At 40.0% G+C, this 26,819-nt stretch overlaps 1 protein-coding gene and 3 long non-coding RNA genes across 4 annotated transcripts; all 4 read right to left on the bottom strand.

The window, feature by feature from the left end:
- Positions 1 to 349: 349 nt before the first annotated feature.
- Positions 350 to 5,458, bottom strand: LOC150011605 (uncharacterized). The gene is made up of 3 exons (XR_016510451.1): positions 5,386 to 5,458; positions 4,719 to 4,796; positions 350 to 405 (listed from the first exon to the last, which is right to left on the bottom strand). It is a non-coding gene; the product is annotated as an uncharacterized LOC150011605 (long non-coding RNA).
- A 254-nt stretch (positions 5,459 to 5,712) lies between these two features.
- On the bottom strand, positions 5,713 to 8,167 carry LOC150011604 (uncharacterized). Its single transcript, XR_016510452.1, has 3 exons — positions 8,139 to 8,167; positions 7,372 to 7,446; positions 5,713 to 5,805 (listed from the first exon to the last, which is right to left on the bottom strand). It is a non-coding gene; the product is annotated as an uncharacterized LOC150011604 (long non-coding RNA).
- A 144-nt stretch (positions 8,168 to 8,311) lies between these two features.
- On the bottom strand, positions 8,312 to 12,271 carry LOC150011603 (uncharacterized). The gene is made up of 8 exons (XM_090275119.1): positions 12,211 to 12,271; positions 12,010 to 12,036; positions 10,862 to 10,915; positions 9,995 to 10,048; positions 9,814 to 9,867; positions 9,351 to 9,404; positions 9,176 to 9,229; positions 8,312 to 8,382 (listed from the first exon to the last, which is right to left on the bottom strand). The coding sequence occupies exons 1-8, from the start codon at positions 12,269 to 12,271 to the stop codon at positions 8,312 to 8,314; spliced, it is 429 nt and encodes a 142-aa protein (XP_090131245.1).
- An 11,255-nt stretch (positions 12,272 to 23,526) lies between these two features.
- On the bottom strand, positions 23,527 to 26,300 carry LOC150011602 (uncharacterized). Its single transcript, XR_016510666.1, has 4 exons — positions 26,208 to 26,300; positions 25,884 to 25,982; positions 24,928 to 25,005; positions 23,527 to 23,614 (listed from the first exon to the last, which is right to left on the bottom strand). It is a non-coding gene; the product is annotated as an uncharacterized LOC150011602 (long non-coding RNA).
- Positions 26,301 to 26,819: the final 519 nt, after the last annotated feature.

Here is a 26,819-nt window from a genome sequence, read left to right as displayed (position 1 = left end):
AACTAAACGAACCCCGTGGCCTCGAATCCCTGGAAGGCTGTGCCTGACGTGTCCCTTACTGAAAAGAACGAGCCATCGGGAGCTTGCCACCGTTTCCTACCCTGCACAGCCTACTGCTCATCGTTGCTAGCGCAGTTCCCTTTTGCACGCACCCGACCGAGAGCGGAAGGAGGCCTATGTCACCCTCACCTGTTTCACCTCCCGTGCCCGGACTCCCTGGTGCGACAGAAGTGCCTAAGGGAGGAAAAAGATCAGCCAAAGCACACACGGCACCCCTGCCGTGACTAAGACCGCTGGAGACATCGCACTGGTGGAAAGGACCTGAGGCTCCATGTCAGCCCGTTCACTCACCTCCGTTGGAGGTGCCAGGAGCAACCGTGGTGCCAGGGGCTATTCCAGTCGTGCCTGAAACACAAAGGGTCTCAGATCTTCGGCCGGTCTCCCGCCGCTCTCCGGAAGTGCGTCCTCCGGAAGGACTCTGGGAGGATGCCTGTGATAGCTGCGGGGCCCTGGCGCTACCTCCTGATGACCCGGGAGTCTACGGCCTCCCTACGACCCACAGCAGTAAGGAAGTGATGAAGAAGAGAGCAATGCCCTCGACGGGAGACAGCGTCCCAGAAATCCCACTTGTCATCAAGTGGGTCCAGAAGCTAGCCTCAGCCTAGTTCCACCTCCCCCACTCACGGTGGGGTCGACCACGTGAAGAAAACCAGAAATATATCAATGTCCTTGAATATTATTTATATCGGCTTTGCCCTTTGCAGCGGCAATAGCTTTGCTTATCATATGTCTGTTTAACCATTCACGTTGCCTTTATTTCTTGCCTGCATGTATAAGATTTTCTCAACACGCCTGACACCATAATGACATGTGTGCCAGCACAGGGCAGACCTCTCACACTGATTTCACCACAAGCCCTTCTCTACTGAGTTACACTTGTGAGATAAGGAGCCAGTATCGAGAGTTTTCAAAAATATGCTAAATCTGAGGAACTGCGGGAGCTAAGGCTGATCACTCTGCAGGAAAGCACCCCTTCCAGCAAGCAGGGCTGGGAAGACTCATCACTCATGGTACCCCCCAAACAGCTAGAACGTTTTTTCTAAGTTTTTAACTGTCATGACTCTTACTTTGTAGGAGAGAGAAAAATTTTCCCCCACATTACTATTTATTAGTCATTAACTTGACTTCATGGCATCTACTGAAGGCTCTTGTAAGCCTAGACAATAGCTTGGCTATGTAAAAATTGGCATGTCTTTTAATTTTGTCACTATGCTTCATAGATTATATATAAGTAGTGCAGACCTTTTCAGAAGACTGTTTTAGGAAGTTACCATGAAGTGCGGGTGTTTGCTTAGAGCTATCACCTTTGTTTATCCCAACTCTGGATGTTTCACTTTCTCCAAGGAAAGTTGTAGCCTCTAAGAGAGAGAAGTAAGAGGTGCTTGAAGAATATTTCAGGACGATGGGGAAGGTATGGTAATACCCCTGCAATGGACAATCCCAGAGGACACCTAAGTTGTGGGAAGAGATGTGGAAGATCCTATTTTGACTTGCTTCCTCTTATTTTGTTAGGAGAAAGAGGATATTCTTGTGTAAGTGGTACCTTTCCATTGTCTGTCTTCTAATTCTTAACTATTATCCAGTTTTCTTCAGACCCTTGGCTTTAACAACTTGTTTCCTTTTCCACTAATATTCAGCCTCAAAAGAGTCCTTCATTTCTGATATGCCTCCCCAAGGCTGCCCGTTCTCTTTCCTTGAAATCTCTGATCATCTTTAAAACTCCACATCCACAATTGCTCTGACTTTCCAGGTCTCATATTTTCTCAGGATTCTCCATTCAGGGTTGGGTTCACTCAGTTGCTCTGGGGACAATCCCTAGTTGATGCTATCTATGCTCTACCACTATGAAGTAACTTTCTTGATTCTCTCTGTCTTCTGGCATGCTACGACCCGAATCTCACCTCCACTCAGGCTACCTTTCCTGGTCTTTAGGGTATTAGTCTCCCCTGCCTTCCCCCTGATGACTAGGCATGGGATCTGTGTTGATCTTTATGGTTTGTAAGTGGTATGTGTGGATTGCAACGTATGGAACCACCATTTCTCTAACTTTTTAAAAAACTTTCTTTTGGTTCCTTTAATTTAAATTCTACTGAAATCAAAGAGCATTAAGGGTAAGGTCCTTAATTCGATCATACCCTGCTAAGGGGTGTATGGTTGGGAACAGCTGAAAAGTCGGGTCCAGACTTGTCTGACTTCCCAGAACTTGTGGGTCCAGGGCTCGGTTCCTCAGTGAAGCTGCCACCTACAGCTCCATGTGATACCTCTGCATGGCTTCATTTTACAACAGAAACAAAATAGTAAGCTAATTAAAAAAAAAAACTGATCTTTTTATGAGGATGGCTTGCATAAAGAAAAATAATTTTAAATGAGAGGCTTAATTGTCTCTGTTGAAAATAAGAGACTTCTGCCTTCTCTTTCTTGGATCATTTACTTTATAAAATTTGTGATTTTAAGTTCTTTCTCTGTGTCTTAGAAATATATTTAAATATTTTTTAAATCTTATAGGCCTGTTGTCATCATAATGACCAAGGAGTTTCTTTCTCAAGAACTTGGGCTTTGTCTCTTTGAAATGAAAACATAAAGGGAGAAGTTTCCCCTCTCTTCCTCTACTTATAAAACTTCCTTCTGTCATCAACATAGGAGGGTTATTTATAACTAACCAGATGTGACCCCAATGACCAGGTGATTTTAGAATGAATATGTGGAAAGGTGCTGTCAAGTCCTTTGCTTGAGAAGTACAGTAGTCCCTTTCTATGTCGCGGTTCACTTATCGCGGCCTCACTGTATCGTGGGACTTAAAAAAATATTATATTTAATCACTTATCACGGACTTTCCACTATATCGCAGGATTTTGCGGTACTGTATACGTATGTTATTAAAGTTACATAGGTTTAAGAGTGTAGAATATGTTTAAGAACATAAGTAGTGGTTATAAAAGTGTGGGAAAGGTTAATAAGGGAGTGGGAAAGGTTAATAAGGGACTGGGAATGGTTTATAAGTGTGTGGGAAGGGGTTATAAAGTCTTAAAATATATATATAAATACCAAAATAAATGTAAGGTTCTTACTTCGCGATTCTCACCTATTGTGGGGGCGTCTAGAACGCAGTACCCGCGATAAGTGAGGGAAGACTGTAGCGTTATTATTCCTGAGGACATATATGTAATGGATTGTGTCTGCTGGGTGAGAGGTCTTGCTGTTTTCATAGTCACTTAGCAAGTTCCCTGTGATTTGCATCACATTCTACTTTAATGCTCATTCAATGATAATACTGGTTTCTTTGTAGACAGGGTCTCTGCATTTGGGAGAATTTCTTTTCAATTCTATTTCCCCCAATACTTGAAATATGACTGCTTTAAATTTCCTTGAAATTGAATATAGCCCCAAAATTGCACACAGCTTACTTATGTTTTGAGTTTTTGCTCAAGTTAAAGTATATTGATACAGTTTAGGTACACTGATCATAACATCATATTCTTTTCATTATAGACTAAGTCTGATATTTTTCACCCCAGCTAATCAGTTCTCTTACTAGAGTTTTCTATTAAGCCCCCATCCCACCACTTGTCACTGGATATTTCATTCCCTTTGATTATCCTTAGCCTTGCATGGCTTTTGCCTTTGTGCATATATAAACACACATTTTTCTTGCTCAGAAATCAAGTTCTGCGAGAACAAGAACCCTACTCTACTCTGCTCCTATGTTCTCTAGAGCACCCTGTATGATGTGGCACATAAAAAACAGCTCCTCATTGATTTCTGATCTTCAGTGATGACATTATACAAACAATAATAATTTATTCCCCAGGAAACCTTGTCTCGGGCAAAATTTTGAGTTTAAAAAATCACATTTCTATTGTCTAAATTTATTCTGATTATGTTATCTCTGAAGTATTTGCACCAGCAGCTCCAGTGGTGGCTGCATTTCCCCCTCCAGTTGTTCCTAATCAAAAACAACAGTGGTGTCAGACCACACTGGGATTGCCTGAGTTAGCTAATAAAAATACACAACCTCCGGTGAAATTTGAATTCCAGATAGGCAACAGACAACCATGTCCCAATTAGTGCATGGAATATATGTATACAAAAAAAAATTACTTCATATTTATGTGAAATGTAAGAGTTAAATGGCATTCTGTATTTTATCTGGCAATTCTAGTCTGCATAGACGGTTGTGTTGACCATGCTCTCACTATCTATATTTATTGTCCTAAAATTATAGCCATTAAAGCCATGCCCATTACTAAATTCACTTAAATGCCTCCTAAGAACTTGGGGTCTCAGCTAAGCTCATGAAGGGACACCACCGACGTGCCCAGGTGAGCCTGCAGCATGTCTGCTGAGTTCCCTGTTGGGCAGGAACCAGTGGCCTAGCTGGGCTGCTACTGCCAGTTCCAATAGTCATTCCACGTCTCTGCTATTACACTGAGAAACACAGCATGCGGGGAGCATGTACAGTATTGTGACAACCCAGAACTGGACTACTTTTGAAGGGCAGGTTGGAGAAACCAGAAAAGTAAAAATCATCTTGAAAATATTAATATTTTTATACCGTTTTACATCTTTTGTTGGATTCTTTTGTTTAATTGGCAAGGTTCTGATCTGAAGTGGTCCTTTTGGGAAAAAACTGTGGCCTCAGAATGACATCCTCTACTCACCGAACTTGCCTTCTTCAGATGGTGTCACTTCACCACTTGGTGCTGTAGTCGGTTCACCAGCTGAGGATCCCGTAGTCCCTTTCAAAATAAACAATAAATTACATCATGACCCTTGGTTTAAAAGAACAGATTTTTCTGTCCTCTTATCTGAAAATACTTTTCATGCATTTGCTCACACGCATTTCGAGTTGACTGTTTCCAAAAATTAACTGTAAGAATCACCTGGGCTGCTTACTGAAACAGATAAACTAGCTAGTGGTTCTCAGCACAGGCTAGCCATTGAAACCAGCTGAAAGATTTAAAAAATTACTTATGCCTGTGCATTTCCTCCAGAAATTCTGATTCAGTTAGTCTGTAAAAGGATCTTCAGTTTATTTTTCAAAAATTTCTGTACTCAATGCTGATGTGTAGCACAGATTGCGAACCATGACCTGAATACCACTCCACAGAGCGTCAGACGTTCTAACACAAAAAGAGTCGTAGAATCTGAACCATAATATATGTCAATTCTGAGCTGATGGTAGAGAAGCAATTCCATGAAACCCATGAATGCAGAGATGGTGAAGTCATGAATATGTGTACTTGCCAATAACTAATCACTTAGTGAAGCTGCTGGTGACTTCCCTGAGGTCAGTAAAGAGATGCTTCACACACCCCATTTCCATACCTGCTCTGCCTCCCGAGGCTGTGCCTGAGGCAGTTGAGTCTCCACCGGTGCTTTCGCTCCCAGGTGCTGTTGTGAAGTCGTTTACGGCTTCTGAGGTCCCTGACATAACAGCAAAGGACAGGCATTACTTCTAGAGCTATAGGATTCTATCTGTCACTCTTCTAATGTGACAGAATCATGGTTTCTAATATAATGGAAATCTTAATATGGTGCTACAATTTCTGGCACTAGATCATCTAATATGACACACAGCTAAATCTTTACTTTAGCCTGTAGTATGTTCAGTACCATTAAATAGGTGATAAGGTGTACATGCCGACTTGCCTGATTGCCCTGGGCTTGTGGGTCCTGGGCTTGGTTCCCTGGGTGTGCTGTGTTCCGCATGTTCTGTTGTTGGTGCAGTAGGGGCCCCTGTTCCAGCTGAAAAACAAATAGGGCAGTTTTAGAAATACCCTAGATATAAATCAAATCATTTAATCTTATAAAGTCCTCTGAGGCAGGTAAGATTATTACTCTAACTGACGTGGTTCTGTGACTTTCTCCAGGTCACTCAGTGGGATGGTAGTAGATCCATAAGCCAAACCCAGGTAGACTGGCACGATAATTTATATTCAAACTTTTGCTTCTCATTCAAATTTTAGGAAACATAGACTAAACAGTCATCACCTTAAACTTTATGTCAGTCCATTGCTCTAATGAAAATGAACTAGTTTCTTAACTTGTGCTGTAGTAGATTATAAATTTTAACACATTATATTTTTATTAAATATATTTTATCCCATAAAGTATGAAATAAATTTTAAATCAAGAACTTCGACAAAGGTAAATAAATGTATAAAAAGAAAAAATAAGACCATAAATAGTTAATAAAATCAGACCATGAATTAGGTAATAAAGGCATAAAGAGAAGTCTCATGCGTATTCTGAAGACATGGCTTTTAGTGCGATGTAAGTAATTTTTATTTATCCTAAGGGCAATCAGAACAATTGAAGAAATGTAAGTAGTGGAGTTACATGATGACAGCTGAGTGTTCAGAAGTCCTTTCCATTCTGGTCAGTGGTATTGACTAAAGTTTGAATTGGGTGGGAATTGCAGAAACAATGAAAATGTTCTCAACTTGATGAGCACAAATTGCCAAAAGGGCTTGTTAATTAATACATTGTGCTGGGTTCCACTCTTAAGAGACCCTGATTCTAGGGAGGTGAACTAAGAATCTGCATTTCTAACAAGTTCTGAGGAGATGTTGATGCTGTTCCTCTGGGAAGCACACTTTGACCACCATGTGTGAACGTGAGGTGAGTTACGTGGACCACGGCAGAGACCACATGGAAACTGTTTAACATGTGAGCAAAAGCAGAAGCAAATACGATAAAGAGGAGACAATGCAAGAGGTACTCATATTAACTGACTTCATAAGGGACAGGGGTGAACTACATCATATTTGTTTTAAAGAAAATTATTTCTGCTTAAAGAGTATTACTAATGTTTTATTCATGAAACTAACAAGAGTTGAAATTTAGTCAGTGATGCACAAGGGCAAGAATATTCTCATAAGATTTCTCAGGTTGATTATTTTTGATGATGCTTTTATGCCTAGATCAGGGAATGGTGGAATGATATCAGAGAAGACTAAGGGGTCTGGGTTCGAATCCTCATTCTGTCAGACTTGGGACCTTTTATTCTTTTATTTTCAATGGCAATAGATTGACTTAATACATGATTTTAATAAGGATTAAATTATGTTATATATTTGAGCATAATTCAAAATTTTAGTTGTACCATAAAATTTGTAACTAACACTTTATTACAACATAAAAACAAATTATTGAATATTTTTTAAATTATCCAGGTGACTTAATGCTGACACGGGACCCTTGTCATCTAATGCTGCACTCAGCAAAGAACTTGTATCCGACTTGAACGGAGGACTGCTTGTGGAAAGAATCTGTGGAAGAAATGGCATTTGACTCATTACTTCATCTCACCTGTTCTAAAGCCTGTGTCCCCTGTAATTTTCTTCTTAGCTCCTGTAGTGGCACCTGCTGCAGCTTTAGATGTCCCTGAAGAAGGTAAAGAGAAAACAAGCATGTGTTAAGAAAAAGTCATATGTGCTATCAATACACCAGGTAATGGGTCTGAAAACTCTAACAACATGATAAACTTTATGGGATAAAACTGAAAAAACTAAAGATTCTACACTTTCATTACATATAAAGAACACCTGTATGTGACACTACACCTCTGTCAGCTATCTATACTTTGTATATTAATGAATTGAGCAGCATTGCGTGAAAACAGATGGGGAAACACTGTTTCACACACTGTACTGAACATAATGTGCCTGACACTCAGTGTATCGTTCCTCGCTTGGATTCTGTGACCTGCTGTTGCCTAAAGCTGAAAAAAAAGTGGTGCCAGAGATAAGAGGAAACAGGCTGAAAGCATGGTGGCAACAACTGACTAAAGAAAACAAAAGATTAAACATAGTTACACAATTAAATATTCTCCTAAAATAGAAAAGTATCTGAGCTACCAAAGGGCACAACCTTAACACTGATCTCACCACGAGCCCTTCTCCACCAGTTCTACTCCAAAGACGAGAGCTCATATTAAGGCTCTCCCAAAACAGGTTGTCTAAGGAACGGCGGGACCTAAGGCCGGCCACTCTCTGGGAAAGCGCCCCTCCCAGCAGGCGAGTCTGAGAAGACTCGTCACTCATGGGAGGCCACAAACTGCTGCAACTCCTCCTCACCGGTTCCGGATCCAGTTGCACCAGTGCCGCCGCCTTCTGTTGACGCCGTGGCCTCTGAGGGAAGGAAATGACGAATCGTGAGGAATGAGGCCTTCACAGAGGTCGAAAGGGTTCTGTGGGTATTTCTGCAGAGCCGGACTACCAGCTATGTCAGGAATTTGTACGGGGTGGCTTCATCTTGTTAACCTACCAGTGTGGGCACTCCCAGGTCTAACTGTTGTCCTAGGATTGTCCTGGGTAGCACCTGAAAATGAGAAAATCAAAAACATCGATGCAGCATTATCTTGCTCCTTCAATCTAAATATACTCTTAGGCCTTGAATCCCTTGAGGATTTTGCCTCACATGTCTACTTCTGTAAGGAATGAGCCATCTATAGTCATTTCCTGAAACCAGGTGTTTAGTGGAGGCTTTATACACTGTTGTTAACTTAATGTGCCTGACAGTGTATCCTCCTTGGCCTGGAATTCTGTGACCTGTTGTTGGCTCCAGCTGAAATCATGGTGCTAACCTACCGACACAAGTAGATGGAAGTTTCGGCATAGCTATATATTTTATCATTCCACTGAAATTTATTAAGCAAGTGTCCTATACTATATTATTTTTGGCCTTTGCATGTGTCACTGAACTGTATATTCAAAAGATTTCTCCGCTGTGGTCCTATGTTCTGTCAGCTGGAGTCCACAGGTGAATAATAAATATGACAAATAAGTCCATTTGAGATCTGTTAATGAGTGCTATGGCAATAATAACAAATGAGGCCTTGGTAAGCAGGGGCTTGCTTGAAGGCAGGCCTCTTCCCTGCCATCCCACCACTTGCTTTGCTAGCTTGGGTCTTTGAAAATAATGACAGGGTCATGTAAGGCCACCGAAAACCTAGGCTGACCTGGTTGTGTAACTTGGCATGTTGTGTTCCCAGAAGAAATGTGTGCACATTTCCTCATCCCACTTTCCCACTCATGCGTTCGCCTTAGTCGTATTGACAGAGATTGTATTAAAAGAAAAAAAGAAGAAGAAGCCTCAGACTTAAATAGCTCACCTCCTGGAAGTCCTGTTTGGGTGGTCCCCCTTCCTCCCATCGAACTTGTGGTCTCTAATAGAGAAAAGTAGAAAAGGAGTGAAGACCGGGGTGTGGGAAATGCACACTGTACTGTTGTCATAATATATTATCTAAGGTGCTAATTTCTAGTTTTTGCACATATTTCCAGACTTACCAGTGTTGTAAGCTCCAGGTTCCAGAGTTTTTCCAGGGGCTACACCAGTAGTACCTACAACAAGAAAGGGGCAGTGGTCACTAATTTAATTGTCTGTTCACAACATGATTTAAATAGGAATATAAACTCTCTGTGTGATCCCAATCTATAACTTTTTGTTCCAAGAAGTCATACAAATGTGCCCCGTGTAAAAATATTTTTATAACTCTTTTTTGAGTTATTAACTATCATGTCTCTTACTTTGGAGTGGAGAGAAGAGTTTATCTGTCATTAATTTGTCTTCATGGTGGTCTAGTAAAGGCTTTTGTAAGCTCAGACAATAAAGAGAACAGTGTGAGACCTGGCATATCTTTTTAAAATATGAAATTGCTCAATATAACATATATAATTAATGTAGATATATTTTCAGAAGGTGGTTTGAAGACATTATAATGAAGTACAGTTATTAATTTAGAACACTTACCTGTGATTTTTCCAACTCTGGTTGTTCCTCTTCCTCCAAGAAAAGTTGTGGCCTCTGAGGGAGTGAATGAGGAAAGAGGTGATTGGAGAATATATCAGGAACCCTGAATGGATAATCCCAGAGGACAGGTCTAATTTCTGAGAGGAGATGTGGAAGTATTTCTTTCAACTTGCTGCCTCACCTGTTTTGGAACTTCCTGGGGTGACAGTAGTGCCAGGAGTGACCCCTGTGGTGCCTGGGATACAAAAGGAACTGTGGTCACCACAGAGTCATGTTTCTTTTCTAAAACTATGCACATAAGCAGAACCTAAACATATTTTCATTTTATCTAACTGGCTTACTGCCCACCTCTCCTTTGATGATGAACCCTATGTTTTTTCTCATTAAACACTTTATTACCAAAATTTTTCAACAGTGTTCTCTACCTGAAACAACCTTCCCGGCATCATTCTATTTAGGTAAACTGGTTGGTTTTTCCCCAGTAACCTGTTTTCCTCCCAGTGATTTACTTTCTGATGCTACAGTGGTACCTGCTGTGGGTTGGAACCAGAAGGAAGGTGAGTGTTCTGGAAACTTCAGACTTGAATAAATATTGCTCTATTCATTGATTTGTTGTAAAATGCCAACATCTATACTGGCAGACATGTTTCCAGATTTATGCAGCTCTTTTATCTTTCTCAGGAATTGAAAGCTTTCTCCCTTTCCTCCTAAAACCTTAAAACATTTATAATTTCACAGAAGGAATAAAAATTTTTCTCTTTACTTCTCAAATCTTATAATATTTGTAATTTCATGGATAAAGTACTTAGAACTGTTGGAATAATCATGTTATGTTGAAGGATTACAGCTATAATTCCAAACTCTGTTATTAGCAGCTTTTAGTAGCTTTGCAAGATAGAATTTCAAAACTCAAAAAGAATTAGTTGGCCCAAAATACAGTACTAGTAAAGGAAGTATGAACTGCTCTCCAGAAACATTTTCTCTTCTCGGCTCTCCTCTGAGCATCATAATTAGGGGCTAACAGAGGACACACACTGCTTCTTCTCACCTGTTTTGAATCCATCTCCAGTGGTGCCTGCAACTTCTGTGGAAGTTGGGGCCTCTGAGGAAGAAAATAGGAGAAGAGGAAGTTTTGGGTGTTTGGGATGCTGAGAAGAAGTATTTTGTGTTATTTTTATCTTGGTAAGCTTACAAAAAGCTTCCTTTCCATCATGTCCATAGTGATTGTTTCCTTATCATTCCAACTCAACCTGTGTTAGAAATGCCTTTTTAACAGATCTCTCGGCTCTCTAGTTCAGGCACTGAACAACACAATCAGTGATGCATGTTGAATGGTCCCCATTCAACAAAAGTGGAATCTAGTGGATTAGGTGGACAAATATCAAAATCAAACACCTCATTGCATGAGGACCAGAAAGGGGTTTGATATCAATGAACAAATTATGACAAAAATACCTGCCTTCCTGGAATGTATATTTGAATGTAATCGCTAGAAGAATGCAGAAAACAATTAAGAAAATGTGAAATGTTCTATAGAACAAAGTTTTTTGTTTTTCTTTACTTCTCTTCTAAAACTGTTCCATTTTTAAAAAGACATCAGGATGCAAACAAGGCTAAAAATTTTCATGAAAATGGTAGTTGACAATACTAATATTCTGATAAATATGATACTTTATTTTTTAATGAAGGGGATATTTGGGGCCTATTTTTATTTGATTGATTGTGTATCTTTGTACACAACCAATGTAAAATTTAACTATTATGTAAGGAATTCAATACACCTTTCTTATGATTTAAGAACGCAGGCCCTAGCTGCTGTTGCTCAGTGGATTGAGCATTGGCCTGCAAACCAAGTGTCGCTGGTTTGATTCCCAGTCAGGGCACATGACTAGGTTGCACATCAGGTTCCCAGTTGGGGACACGAGTTAGAGGCAACCACACAGTGATGTGTCTCTCCCTCTCTTTCTCATTTCCCCTCTCTCTAAAAATAAACAAACAAATAAATACAATTATTTTTTAAAAAGAAAAAAAGAGTGCATAGGAATAGAAAAAGCAAAAATCGTATGCTACCAAAATCTAATTTGAAGTTCATGTTTTATTAAGCTGATAGATTATAACTTCTGCTATCACATTTTCTATTCTAGTTACTGTAACATAATTTCTTAAGTGTATATTTATAATCTTACAGTTACTTACCTGTTCCTTTAGGCTGTACTGGAGGCACTAAAAATTAAAAACAAATTAGATATATATCAACTCATAAAGATTAATTTCTATTAAATTATAATTTGGGGAGGATATCACAGTACTTTAGTTATTTCTAAGTGCTCAAATGGAAAAAATATTTCAAACTACATTGTGCAGGAATATATTTTTGTCATTTTAATTTCAACTTACCTACAATGAGTTCTGGTGGGATTTCAATATATGGGCCTACACCAGGAAAGATTAAATTCATGTTTTAATTAAATAATATACTTCTTGAATTTTATTTTAAAAATTTACTACAATGCTTCAACTGCCATTATACGTAAGTTTTTGAATTTAAAAACAGGAGCATTATTTCCATAGATGTTTACCTTAGACATTCAAGTCAGGTGAGAGATCGCTTAGGAGATAAACTGTAAAGTGTTCTTGAAAGGAATCATTTGTGAGTTACAATGTATCAAACTGAAAACCAAAAGCATTGCCTTTTTCATAAGTAAAATACGTACACACAGTAACTCCTGTTTGGTTCCATTTAATTAAAGACTAAAATCTTGAACTTGGAGAATGCAAAAAAATATATATATATATTAAATACATACTGTGCCTCAATAGTCCATATCTTAGAAGGCATGCTATTAATTTATAACATAATTATAGTATCCCATAAATAATATAAAGCATCTGATTTTATTTATATAACCAATAAATGAATAAAGAATAATTATGAATTTAGTCTGGATCAAACTTCTGAGTTAATTATTTTCTAGTCATTAGTTTGTAAAATAAATTTACATAAGTGGAGTCTTTAATAGAATAGATGTAGCATAACTCTTAACTGGAAAAAATAATAAGCAATATATTCCTTACATAATATATAATTTAGTTACTAAAGCTTAGGTTCTATTCGATAATCTGCAAGTTGAGAAATGATGTCTTTCTCAAGTACTGTGATATATTTTACTAGTGCAGAATATTAAATAATAATGTACTGTAGACTTTAACAAATAATTGAGTCCATGTATTGTCATGAAAATTACCCAATAAATATTTGTAAGTCTTATGTCATGTTTGAATAATTATATAAAGAATGATAAGATTTTTATTTATAAAACAATAGAATTATAGTTTTCTCAAGTAAAAAGCCCCATATCTTCCTCTTTCAGGACAAATTCCACAGTTTGTCTTATTAAAAATATTTTAAACCTCTTTTTATTGCCTGCTGCTGCAGTTAGAGTTAGAATGGGGAAAATTTGCTTTGTACGTATTTAAAGCAATGTTTGATTAATAGGTCTTTAAAGATCATTGTATATTTGCCTTGGAGGATGACATTATGGTGCAGAACACAGCTCTGTAGTCAATAAACAATGGATAAAAATATGGACTCCATTATTTCATTGGCTGCAGAACCTAAACCAAATTAGATAATGTCTTTATTAAGTTCCTCGTGAATAAAATGGGATAACAATACTTATTCAAATAATAAAATGAAGGACTATATCTAAAGTCATTGCAATTATTTAACTGGTGTTTTCCTTTATTATTTTACCATTTTTAGCTCTCCCATGAGCATGAAAACAAGTCAAAAATACATCCAATATTCCTGTGTTTACTAACTAATATTCAAGTTTTCTGGTGCAATTGCTGAACCTGGAGTGCTTCTTATGGAACCTGAGATTAAAAGTGCAAAGTCACAAGCAGTATTTTTATTTTGGGGGCTACTACCTGGACATTATCTATGTAACTACTTTGAGTCAAGCTGTTATAGTTTCAGTGCTGGTGTGAAAACATATAACAAAATATGAGGTCCTAAATATTAGATGACCTAGATCTGATTTTTTCATTTTTATATTTAAAATACACTGACAGCCATTATGACATTTAACAGAAAAATCATGTCGCGCTACAATCTGAGGCAAAACTTCCCTTCCAACTCTTCTGATTTACCATATATAGTTAATCTCATTGTGCTTTCACCTGTTCCAGTGGTTTCTCCATATGGTTCTTCAGTTGTGCCTGGTAAAATAAATAATCGAATATTATTTTTACATCATTAATTTCAGTAAAGATAATAAACTTATTTCCATTAAGTACATTTCAAATTTAAATGTTAATTATAAACCTATAACATATTTTAATAATTTCTCAAAAAATTCGGTCGTTAGCAACTAACTTAAGTCATTATAATAATTGGGGTCTCACACTTGTGCTGAAGCACCCAGGTGAGCCTTGCCAGCTCTGTTACCAGAAGCTCCTCCCCCTCCCGTGCTTCCTCTGCTGGTCCCTGTGGTAATTCCCACTGACCATCTGAAAGCAACTGGTAAAAAAAAAAAGTTACAGGGATGAAATATTAATTTATTAAGAATTATAAAATATCAATTTGAAGCAAAAATGTTCTACAAAGCTACCATTTTCATTCAACTATTTCTGTTGTAAAGAGTCCAATTCTGATAAATTTATACCTATAGTTCAAAATTAAAAACGGGACCAAGACTAATATTGCCTATACTAAAAGATCTATTTTAGATAACATGACTTGCCTCCCGATGTGGTCATCTCAATTTCTGGTGCCCCAGTAGTTCTTCCTGCTTCGGTAAATATCACAGTTGACGACCCAGTTGTCCTCAAACCTGCAGAAGATAGTCGGGTTGTTCTCAAATCTTCTGCAAATGTCACTGATGTCCCAGATATTGGCATTAATGATCCAGTTGTTTCAGACTGAACTGATCCTCCAGATGTTACTCCAGTGGTTCCCAACTTTTCAGCTGAAGGACCAGTTGATGCTGAACCTCTGAAAGACGTGACTGTTGCTCCTGATTCTCCAGGTGTCAGTCCCGTGGTCGCTGATCTTCCAGTCGGTGGCCCAAAAGTTCCAGAACCTCCACCAGTTAACCCAGTTGTCCCTGCCAACTCAGCTGTTGAGCCAGTTGTCCCTGATCCTCCAGGTGTTACTCCTGTGGTTCCTGACTTTCCAGCTGCAGGACCAGTTGTTTCCGAACCTATGATAGACGTTCCTGTTGCTCCTGATTCTCCAGTTGTCGGTTCCATGGTCCCTGATCTTCCAGTCGATGGCTCAAAAGTTCCAGAACCTCTTTCAGTTGACCCAGTTGTCCCCACCAACTCAGCTGTTGAACCACTTGTCCCTGTTCTTCCAGGTGTTACTCCTGTGGTACCTGACTTTCCAGCTGCAGGACCAGTTGTTTCTGAACCTATGAAAGACGTTCCTGTTGCTCCTGATTCTCCAGGTGTCGGTCCTGTGGTCGCTGATCTTCCAGTGGAAGGTGCAGAGGTTCCGGAACCACCTTCAGTTGACCCAGTTCTCCCTGCCAATTCAGCTGTTGAACCAGTTGTCCCTGATCCTCCAGGTGTGACTCCAGTGGTTCCTGACTTTCCAGCTGCAGGACCAGTTGTTTCTGAACCTATGAAAGACGTTCCTGTTGCTCCTGATTCTCCAGATGTCGGTCCTGTGGTCGCTGATCTTCCAGTGGAAGGTGCAGAGGTTCCGGAATCACCTTCAGTTAACCCAGTTCTCCCCACCAACTCAGCTGTTGAACCACTTGTCCCTGATCCTCCAGGTGTGACTCCAGTGGTTCCTGACTTTCCAGCTGCAGGACCAGTTGTTTCTGAACCTATGAAAGATGTTCCTGTTGCTCCGGATTCTCCAGGTGTCGGTCCCGTGGTCCCTGATCTTCCAGTGGAAGGCGCAGAGGTTCCAGAACCTCCTTCAGTTGACCCAGTTCTCCCTGCCAATTCAGCTGTTGAACCAGTTGTCCCTGATCCTCCAGGTGTGACTCCAGTGGTTCCTGACTTTCCAGCTGCAGGACCAGTTGTTTCCGAACCTATGAAAGACGTTCCTGTTGCTCTGGATTCTCCAGGTGTCGGTCCCATGGTCCCTGATCTTCCGGTCGAAGGCGCAGAGGTTCCAGAACCTCTTTCAGTTGACCCAGTTGTCCCTGCCAACTCAGCTGTTGAACCACTTGTCCCTGATCCTCCAGGTATTACTCCTGTGGTTCCTGACTTTCCAGCTGCAGGACCAGTTGTTTCTGAACCTATGAAAGACGTTCCTGTTGCTCCGGATTCTCCAGGTGTCAGTCCTGTGGTCGCTGATCTTCCAGTGGAAGGTGCAGAGGTTCCGGAACCACCTTCAGTTGACCCAGTTCTCCCTGCCAATTCAGCTGTTGAACCAGTTGTCCCTGATCCTCCAGGTGTGACTCCAGTGGTTCCTGACTTTCCAGCTGCAGGACCAGTTGTTTCCGAACCTATGAAAGACGTTCCTGTTGCTCTGGATTCTCCAGGTGTCGGTCCCATGGTCCCTGATCTTCCGGTCAAAGGCGCAGAGGTTCCAGAACCTCTTTCAGTTGACCCAGTTGTCCCTGCCAACTCAGCTGTTGAACCACTTGTCCCTGTTCTTCCAGGTGTGACTCCAGTGGTTCCTGACTTTCCAGCTGCAGGACCAGTTGTTTCTGAACCTATGAAAGATGTTCCTGTTGCTCCGGATTCTCCAGGTGTCGGTCCCGTGGTCCCTGATCTTCCAGTCGATGGCTCAAAAGTTCCAGGACCTCTTTCAGTTGACCCAGTTGTCCCTGCCAACTCAGCTGTTGAACCAGTTGTCCCTGATCCTCCAGGTGTTACTCCTGTGGTACCTGACTTTCCAGCTGCAGGACCAGTTGTTTCTGAACCTATGAAAGACGTTCCTGTTGCTCCGGATTCTCCAGGTGTCTGTCCTGTGGTCGCTGATCTTCCAGTGGAAGGTGCAGAGGTTCCGGAACCACCTTCAGTTGACCCAGTTCTCCCTGCCAATTCAGCTGTTGAACCAGTTGTCCCTGATCCTCCAGGTGTGACTCCAGTGGTTCCTGACTTTCCAGCTGCAGGACCAGTTGTTTCCGAACCTATGAAAGACGTTCCTGTTGCTCTGGATTCTCCAGGTGTCGGTCCCATGGTCCCTGATCTTCCGGTCGAAGGCGCAGAGGTTCCAGAACCTCTTTCAGTTGACCCAGTTGTCCCTGCCAACTCAGCTGTTGAACCACTTGTCCCTGTTCTTCCAGGTGTGACTCCAGTGGTTCCTGACTTTCCAGCTTCAGGACCAGTTGTTTCTGAACCTATGAAAGATGTTCCTGTTGCTCCGGATTCTCCAGGTGTCGGTCCCGTGGTCCCTGATCTTCCAGTCGATGGCTCAAAAGTTCCAGGACCTCTTTCAGTTGACCCAGTTGTCCCTGCCAACTCAGCTGTTGAACCACTTGTCCCTGATCCTCCAGGTGTTACTCCTGTGGTACCTGACTTTCCAGCTGCAGGACCAGTTGTTTCTGAACCTATGAAAGACGTTCCTGTTGCTCCGGATTCTCCAGGTGTCTGTCCTGTGGTCGCTGATCTTCCAGTGGAAGGTGCAGAGGTTCCGGAACCACCTTCAGTTGACCCAGTTCTCCCTGCCAATTCAGCTGTTGAACCAGTTGTCCCTGATCCTCCAGGTGTGACTCCAGTGGTTCCTGACTTTCCAGCTGCAGGACCAGTTGTTTCCGAACCTATGAAAGACGTTCCTGTTGCTCTGGATTCTCCAGGTGTCGGTCCCATGGTCCCTGATCTTCCGGTCGAAGGCGCAGAGGTTCCAGAACCTCTTTCAGTTGACCCAGTTGTCCCTGCCAACTCAGCTGTTGAACCACTTGTCCCTGTTCTTCCAGGTGTGACTCCAGTGGTTCCTGACTTTCCAGCTGCAGGACCAGTTGTTTCTGAACCTATGAAAGATGTTCCTGTTGCTCCGGATTCTCCAGGTGTCGGTCCCGTGGTCCCTGATCTTCCAGTGAAAGGCGCAGAGGTTCCAGAATCTCCTTCAGTTGACCCAGTTCTCCCTGCCAATTCAGCTGTTGAACCAGTTGTCCCTGATCCTCCAGGTGTGACTCCAGTGGTTCCTGACTTTCCAGCTGCAGGACCAGTTGTTTCTGAACCTATGAAAGACGTTCCTGTTGCTCCGGATTCTCCAGGTGTCTGTCCTGTGGTCGCTGATCTTCCAGTGGAAGGTGCAGAGGTTCCGGAACCACCTTCAGTTGACCCAGTTCTCCCTGCCAATTCAGCTGTTGAACCAGTTGTCCCTGATCCTCCAGGTGTGACTCCAGTGGTTCCTGACTTTCCAGCTGCAGGACCAGTTGTTTCTGAACCTATGAAAGACGTTCCTGTTGCTCTGGATTCTCCAGGTGTCGGTCCCATGGTCCCTGATCTTCCGGTCGAAGGCGCAGAGGTTCCAGAACCTCTTTCAGTTGACCCAGTTGTCCCCACCAACTCAGCTGTTGAACCAGTTGTCCCTGATCCTCCAGGTGTGACTCCAGTGGTTCCTGACTTTCCAGCTGCAGGACCAGTTGTTTCTGAACCTATGAAAGATGTTCCTGTTGCTCCGGATTCTCCAGGTGTCGGTCCCGTGGTCCCTGATCTTCCAGTGGAAGGCGCAGAGGTTCCAGAACCTCCTTCAGTTGACCCAGTTCTCCCTGCCAATTCAGCTGTTGAACCAGTTGTCCCTGATCCTCCAGGTGTTACTCCTGTGGTTCCTGACTTTCCAGCTGCAGGACCAGTTGTTTCTGAACCTATGAAAGACGTTCCTGTTGCTCCTGATTCTCCAGATGTCGGTCCTGTGGTCGCTGATCTTCCAGTGGAAGGTGCAGAGGTTCCGGAATCACCTTCAGTTGACCCAGTTCTCCCTGCCAATTCAGCTGTTGAACCAGTTGTCCCTGATCCTCCAGGTGTGACTCCAGTGGTTCCTGACTTTCCAGCTGCAGGACCAGTTGTTTCTGAACCTATGAAAGACGTTCCTGTTGCTCTGGATTCTCCAGGTATCGGTCCCGTGGTCCCTGATCTTTTAGTCAAAGGTGCAGAGGTTCCGGAACCACCTTCAGTTGACCCAGTTGTCCCTGCCAATTCAGCTGTTGAATCAGTTGTCCCTGATCCTCCAGGTGTTACTGCAGTAGTTCCTGACTTTCCGGCGGCAGGACCAGTTGTTTCTGAACCTATGAAAGATGTTCCTGTTGCTCCGGATTCTCCAGGTGTCAGTCCCGTGGTTGCTGATCTTCCAGTCGATGGCCCAAAAGTTCCAGAACCTCTTTCAGTTGACCCAGTTGTCTCTGCCAATTCAGCTGTTGAACCAGTTGTCCCTGATCCTCCAGGTGTTACTCCAGTGGTTCCTGACTTTCCGGTGGCAGGACCAGTTGTTTCTGAACCTATGAAAGACGTTCCTGTTGCTCTGGATTCTCCAGGTGTCATTCCTGTGGTCCCTGATCTTCCAGTTGATGGTTCAGTTGCCAATGATGATTCAGGTGATGATCCTTTTGTCCCTGGCATTCCAGTTGCTGCTTCATTTGTTTTTGTTGAGGGTGATGTTGAGTCTGCACTTATAACATATGATCCAGTTGTTTCCATTTTTCCAGTTGATGACCCTGTGCTGCCTGAACTTCCAGGCGATGTGACTTTTGTTCTGGTAATTCTAGGTGATGGTTCAGATGTTCCTAATTTTACAAAAGATGTTGTCCTTCTGTCTGATCCTTCAGATGATGGTTTTGTTGTTTCTGTTCCAAAAGGTGATGGTCCCCTTGTTACTGTTTCTCCAGAAGATTGTACTGTAGTGATGCCTGATCCTTCACCTGATTGTCCAGTTGTCCCTATGAAAACATGCAGTAAAAATACATTGTTTTAAAGCTCTCTTGGTACTTGGTTAACCTGAGAACTCATACTGCTTTCTTTCCTCACTATAGCTTTTATACATCTTTATCCTTTTGTCAACTAATGTATTTAATACCCTTATCTTTGGAATGTAACTTCTTCATAAGTCTTCACTCATTTACCATTTTCAACAACTTATAAGTATTACTTCATTTTCCCAATAGAACAATCCTATGACATGTATAGTATTACTTTCCATTTTATAGAAAACAATTTTTAATAATTTAAGTAGTTTTCTAAGATATCGCTAGTAAGCAGATAGTTCTCTGACCCCACAGAGAATCTTAGTGGGTGTGAGAGACATGCAGAAATATAAATAACATTGCTATCAAAACAAACAATTTCACTAACAATGAAAGCCTCAAAGCATTAATGTAAAGGGAGGCAATATTCAGGAACTGAAATTTTATTTTAGATAGCCTGGCTAGCAATGTCTCTCTGAAAAAATGTCACTTATTTTGATATTTGACAAAAAGAAGCAGACAGCTATGTGAAACTCTGGAGACTTATCATTATAGGCAGTGGGAACAGCCACTGCAAAAGCCATATGGATGAAATGGGATCACGTACTAGAGAAGCAGACTCGATGGTAAATGTATATGTACCATAGGAGATTAAGGCAAAAACATTTGAAGGTGTGGACATACATTGAATTGGGTGAGTTATTGTGAAATGAGAGGAAAATGCACATTTTTCTAAATGCAATGGTATATAATTTTATGCAAGGGAAAGATAGATTTATACATATTTAAAATCCCTCTTTTCACTCAGTAGATTATATGTGTTAAAGGGTGCATAATAGAAGTGGAAAACCAGGTAAGAAGTAATTTCAGGAACCCAGATAATTTATGAGTGCCTTGAGCTAGAGTAGTGACAAAGAAGATTGAGAATAGTGGACAGGTTCAGGATATGTTTTAGAAATAGCATCAATAAGCCTTGTTTGTATGTGGAACATGCAAAATAGAAGGAAGAGAGGCATCAAGGATAACTCTAATTTTTTTTTCTGAGTAAACTGAGACAGTGATGGTACCATATATTGCTATGAAGAAGATTGGGAGAACAGGTGTAGGCATGAAAATAATTCAAGAATTCTGTTTAGGTCATGTTAAGTCTGAGATACCTATTAGACATCCAAATGTAAATGTCAAGTTAGCAATTGAGTATGAATCTAGAGTTCCAGAGAAGCCTAGAATGGAGATATATGTTTGAAAATTTATATCTAACATGTCTTCAAAAGTTTCCTACACCTAACTTACTTCCAAAGACTAACTAAACATCCTCCACTAGGCTTCCCTTGTCTTTGACTACCAGAAGCTTCTCTATATACTCAAGTTAAGGAAATATCCTTAGCCAGGTTATATTCTTGCATTTATCTACAGACTAGTTTACTGTCTACCAGCTAATACCCTGATATTCTCACTCAAGTAACTAAATTAGTAACTCTTAAGGCAATTAATCCCATCTTACCTCATATACTGTCATCCTTTGACACTGAGTAAAGCATAAATATTGATTTTCTCTGTCATCTGTCATGTTCCAGTCCCATACTGGGCTTTGTCTCTTTAATTCTAAGCTCCTACTTCTTCCACAGCACACTCTCTATTACACTTCTTTCTACCCTATCCTCTGGAATCCACATTCAATAACTAAAAATTTCTTCTATATGCTTAAGTATTTTATGAAATGCTTCTACCTCCTTTGGATTTACATTCCATAACAGCCTAGCATAACCCAGAATGCTCTAGATCTGAAATCCTAATGTCAAGAATTCCAGTCAGAGATGAGATAAGGATGGAAACCTTGAATTTCTAGAGACATGGATCTACAGTGTTGTGCATGTGGATGCATGCATGTTTCCAACAAAGCTTCACTACATGAGATTAGCAGAAAATAGCTGACTTCCTCCCACATTGCCAATCCTTCCCAAAGGTTCTATTTTACATGGCCTGTTATTTTTTTATCTCATTGATAAGAATAAAGCCTTTTGATCCTTACCAAACTAGGCACTCCTATTCATCTACTTAGTTATTTACCAAATAACCACCAGATTGTTACCAGGTCAGGCACTGAGCTGGGCACTGGGAACACCATTATAAACTAAAAGAGGCAATGTGGCAAGACATTGCTATAGCTTTGATAAAAATGAACCACATTGGACATGGTCAACAGTGTGGTGATTGCAAGGGAGAGGGAGGTTATAAGGGAGATAAATGGTAATGGAAAAATTAGAATAAAAATAAATTTTAAAAAATATACCACGTTGGTGGCATTTTAGTAATGGAGAATGACTGGATAAGAATCAACAGTCTGGGACCTGTTCTGGCCCCACAACATACTCATCCTTGTAACTAGAGTAAACACATTAACTTTTCAGATACTGTCAACTGCACAGAATGGTTATTTGATTGAAGTAAGTAGATATATGTGTAAACATCTTTCAATTTTATACTTAGTGTACTTCTTTCTGATTATCATTTTTATTTTTACTAAAATGGGTTACGATGACTCACAATGCTGTTATAAGGTGGTTAATGACTGCCTCATAGCTACCTTTATATTATCAATTAAGTTGTGCTCGGTACATCCAGTAAAGACCAAGGTATGAAAAGTATTATTTAATAATATCAATTACATTTTCAAGCACATATATTTGCCTATTATATGAGAGATATTTACTAATTCTGTTTATTTCTTTATTCATTCATTTATTTATTTTTAGTCTACATCTTTCATCCTTTGAAATAAGTATTATGAGGCTCAAACACTGTTTAGTTAGGGGTGGTAATGCCTATTGCCTGGTTCAAATATTTCCCTTGCAGATGAGCTTTCAGCAGATTAGGTATTGTCATGACCTATTTGAAAATTCTAGAAAAGAAAACATTTATATACCAATGTGTAGCGATTTTAGGGAGCAAATTATTTTCTAAATTTTTAGACAATTCAGAAGTCAATGTTATTAAATTATTCTCAGAAACGGGAAAAACTGTTCATCTAGATTCTAGATAACTTTTTTGTTCAATTAAGAATGTATAGAAAATATGTTACTATTTTAAACAATGACATTTTCTAATACTAAGGAACCACAAAAATTGCTAATACTAAAGGTAGTAGTTTTGCAAAACCAAATTTGTAGCTTGGAATTTGAAATCCCTGTTGATGCCTGATAAACCAGCAGCTTATTACTCAAGAAAAAGTAATTTATTGAACTCAAATATTTCCAATACTGAAAAATTATATTGTCAATCAATGAAATGTAAAATTAACTGATATATTTTGTAGTTATTTAGCACTTTTAATCTATATGTATCTTTGCTTGTTGTTACAGTGATTTTGTCTAGAGCAATGCAGACCTTAGATAAAGAAATGTCACTAAATGTAGGAGCAGTTTGTAACTCAAAAGAAGTCCCTAACTCAAAAACATCCTTTAAGAACCAAACAGAAGATGAAATGGTAGATTCTCACTATCGCTTTTGCCTAACTCCACCATGGTTGTATCAAATAATATTCAAGTGATTTCTAAATGGGACATATAAGAATATCAATTTTAAAATGCTGCATTAGTCTTGTTTAATAATGGGGAATATCTGAACTGTCAGATCACTCATTATCAGTATATCATAGGTCACTCTGACACCCCAAAAATGTATATATACTGAATAACAGCCAAAGGATCTAATGGCAATCATCCTATTTGATTCGGATATTGCAGTGTCCTGATTTTCAAGCAGGGAAAACCTGCAACTCTTGTAAACAGGTTTCTATACCAACTCAGATTTTGTGACTTTTTTGTGTTTAGTTATCTCACCAAGCTTATTTAAAGAACTTGTAATCCCACTGCTGGGAGACTCAGGTGTACTTTCACCTACACCAGTTGCACCATCTGATGTCGCAGATGTACCTGTTGTAAGGAAAAAATTAAAAGAACTCATTCACAGAATTTCTTAGAATGTGAAATAACCAATTCTGAGTTAGATTAACTTCAAACTAAAGATTACAGAAATATCAATTTTTCCATATTAATAATAATTATTTCATACATTTCAAAATGTGCTTTGACATACACTTACTCATTACTGCATTGGATCCTAATCACAATCCTACTTCACAGCAAACATTGTCCACTTTTGCAGATAAGAAAACTAAGAATACGGAGTTTCAGTGATTCACTCACTCAACTGCATACTATTGATTCTAGGAGCAGTGTTTACATATGGGAAGTATTTTGGCAGGTTGCTTATTTTGGGGTGTTCTTTTCTCATCAGAAATATCTTTTAATTTATTTCTGATCTTCTTCTGTTTAAACATTACAAAAACAATAATAATTAAGTTCCCAAGAAAATTTTGTCTCTGGAAAATTTCTGAGTTTAAAAAAAAACACATTCCTGTTGTCTAGCTTTATTCTGACTATGTTATCTTAGTCTCTGATGCTCCAGAAGTCTTTGCACCAGCAGTTCCAGTGATGGCTGCATTTCCCCCTCCAGTTGTTCCTAATCAAAAACAACAGTGGTGTCAGACCACACTGGGATTGCCTGAGTTAGCTAATAAAAATACACAACCTCCAGTGAAATCTGAATTCCAGATAGGCAACAGACAACCATGTCCCAATTATTGCATGGAATATATGTATACTAAAAAAAATTACTTTATATTTATGTGAAATTTAAAAGTTAAATGGACTTCTGTATTTCATCTGGCAATTCCAGTCTGCATAGATGGTTGTGTTGAGCATGCTCCCACTACCTATATTTATTGTCCTAAAATTATAGCCATTAAAGCCATACCCATTACTAAATTCACTTCAATGCCTCCTAAGAACTTGGGGTCTCAGCTAAACTCATGATGGAACACCACCGATGTGTTCAGGTGGGCCTGCAGCATGTCTGCTGAGTTCCCTGCTGGGTGCGAACCAGTGGTTTAGATGGGCTGCTACTGCCAGTTTCAACAGTCATTCCAGGTCTCTGCTGCTACACTGAGAAACACAGCATGAGGGGAGCATGTACAGTATTGTGACAACCCAGTACTGAACTATTTTGAAGGGCAGGTTGGAGAAACCAGGAAAGTAAAAATCATCTTGAAAATGTTAATTATTTTATACCATTTTACATCTTTGTTGGATGTTTTTGATTAATGTGAGTGAAATCAGCAAGGTTCTGATCTAAGGTAGTCCTTTTTGGCAAAAGCCATGGCCTCAGAATGACATCCTCTACTCACCGAACTTGCCTTCTTCAGATGGTGTCACTTCACCACTTGGTGCTGTAGTCGGTTCATCAGCTGAGGATCCTGTAGTCCCTTTCAAAAGAAAAAGAAATTATATAACGATCTTTAGTTACACCGATTTGCTTTTATCTTCTTGCAAAATACTTCTCAAAAGTCTCTAATTTTGAAAACTTATATTGTCAATCAATGAAATGCAAAAATAGCTGACAGATCTTGTAAATATTTAGTACTTTTAATCTATATGTATCTTTGCTTGTTGTCATGGTGATTTTGTGTAGAGCAATGCAGACCCTAGATAAAAGATGTCACTAAGTGTAGGAACAAAGTCTGTAACTCAAAAGAAGTTCCTAATTCAGTCATCATTTCAGGACCAAACATATGATGAAATAGATGGTCTCTATGCTTTTTACTTAACTCTGCTATGGTTGTATCAATAATATTCCAATGATTTCTAAATTGGACATATAAGAATATCAATCTTAAAATGCTGCATTACTCTTGTTTAGTAATAGAGAATATCTGATCTGTCAGATCACTGTAATTATCTGTGACATCATGGGTTACTCTCACACTCCAACAGTGTTTAAATACTGCATAACAGCCAAAGATTTTTTTAAATAATTTATTTATTTGTTTGTTTGCTTGTTTATTTTTAGAGAGAGGGGAAAGGAGAAAGAGAGGGCGAAAAACATCACTGTGCGGTTGCCTCTCACTCACGCCCCCAACTGGGTACCTGACATGCAACCTAGTCATGTGCCCTGACTGGGAATTGAACCAGCGACACTTGGTTCACAGGCCAACGCTCAATCCACTGAGCCACAGCAGCCAGGGATCAACAGTCAACGATTTTATGATGAATCATGACTATGTGCATTTACTAATAACTTGTGAAGCTGCTGGTGGTTCCCTAAGGTCAGTAAAAATATGCTTCGGACCCCTCATTTCCATACCTGTTCTGCCTCCCGAGGCTGTGCCTGAGGCAGTTGAGTCTCCACTGGTGCTTTCATTCCCAGGTGCTGTCGTGAAGTCATCTGCTACTTCTGAGGTCCCTGAATAACAGCAAAGGAGAGGCATTACTTCTAGAACTGTAGGATTCTACCTGTCACTCTTCTAACATGACAGACTCAAAGTTTCTAATACAACAGAAATCTTAAAATGGTGCCTATGATTTCTGCCACTAGAAGGTCTAACATGACACACAGCTAAATCTTTACTTAAGCCTGTAGTATGTTCAGTACCATTAAATAGGTGCTAAGGTGTACATGCTGACTTGCCTGATTGCCCTGGGCTTGTGGCTCCTGGGCTTGGTTCTCTGGGTGTGCTGTGTTCCGCATGTTTTGTTGTTGGTGCAGTAGGGGCCCCTGTTCCAGCTGAAAAACATATATAACAGTTTTAGAAATACACTAGAAATAAACCCACTCTTTTAATCTTATAAAAGTACTCTGAGACAGGGAAGATTATTATTCCAGTTTAACAGACATGGTGAGTGACTTTCTCCAGGTCACTCAGTGGATTGGTGGTAGATCCAGAGCCAAATCCAGGTAGTGTGGCCCCAGAGTTTATATTCTAAACTTTGCTTCTCAAACAATCTGTGCTTAAAGAGCAATATCGTAACATTTCAGTCTGCCTTTATTGATGTTCCGGGAAAATGCATAAAGTAGAAAAATAAAATTATTTAAAATTAAATCATCTAAAACATGTGCTTTTTTAAAAAGAGGTATAAAATCAACAGGGTAAATTGTCTGTTTTTAAATGCCTGTTTTCTGTTTCAGTTCTTATCACATCATGGGCCAGTACAAGCAGTTCTGGATGGCACTCATTTGTGAACCAAACTTTCAGCAGCCTGTTTAAAACTACTTACTGCCTGTTAACAACAACAATAGCAG

Source organism: Furipterus horrens, unplaced genomic scaffold (assembly GCF_987537825.1).
Source record: "Furipterus horrens unplaced genomic scaffold, mFurHor1.1.pri manual_scaffold_4, whole genome shotgun sequence".
Taxonomy (NCBI): domain Eukaryota; kingdom Metazoa; phylum Chordata; class Mammalia; order Chiroptera; family Furipteridae; genus Furipterus; species Furipterus horrens.
This window is presented reverse-complemented; position numbering and strand designations above follow the sequence as displayed.

What these genes read in the sequence shown, in the direction of transcription:
- LOC150011603 (XM_090275119.1), bottom strand. Translation starts at nt 12,271, where the DNA reads ATGAATTTAATCTTTCCTGGTGTAGGCCCATATATTGAAATCCCACCA. An exon ending in CCCAGGAAGTTCCAAAACAG is followed by an intron (nt 9,868 to 9,994) that starts GTGAGGCAGCAA and finishes TCACTCCCTCAG; the next exon opens with AGGCCACAACTTTTCTTGGA. An exon ending in CAGAGTTGGAAAAATCACAG is followed by an intron (nt 9,405 to 9,813) that starts GTAAGTGTTCTA and finishes TTCTTGTTGTAG; the next exon opens with GTACTACTGGTGTAGCCCCT.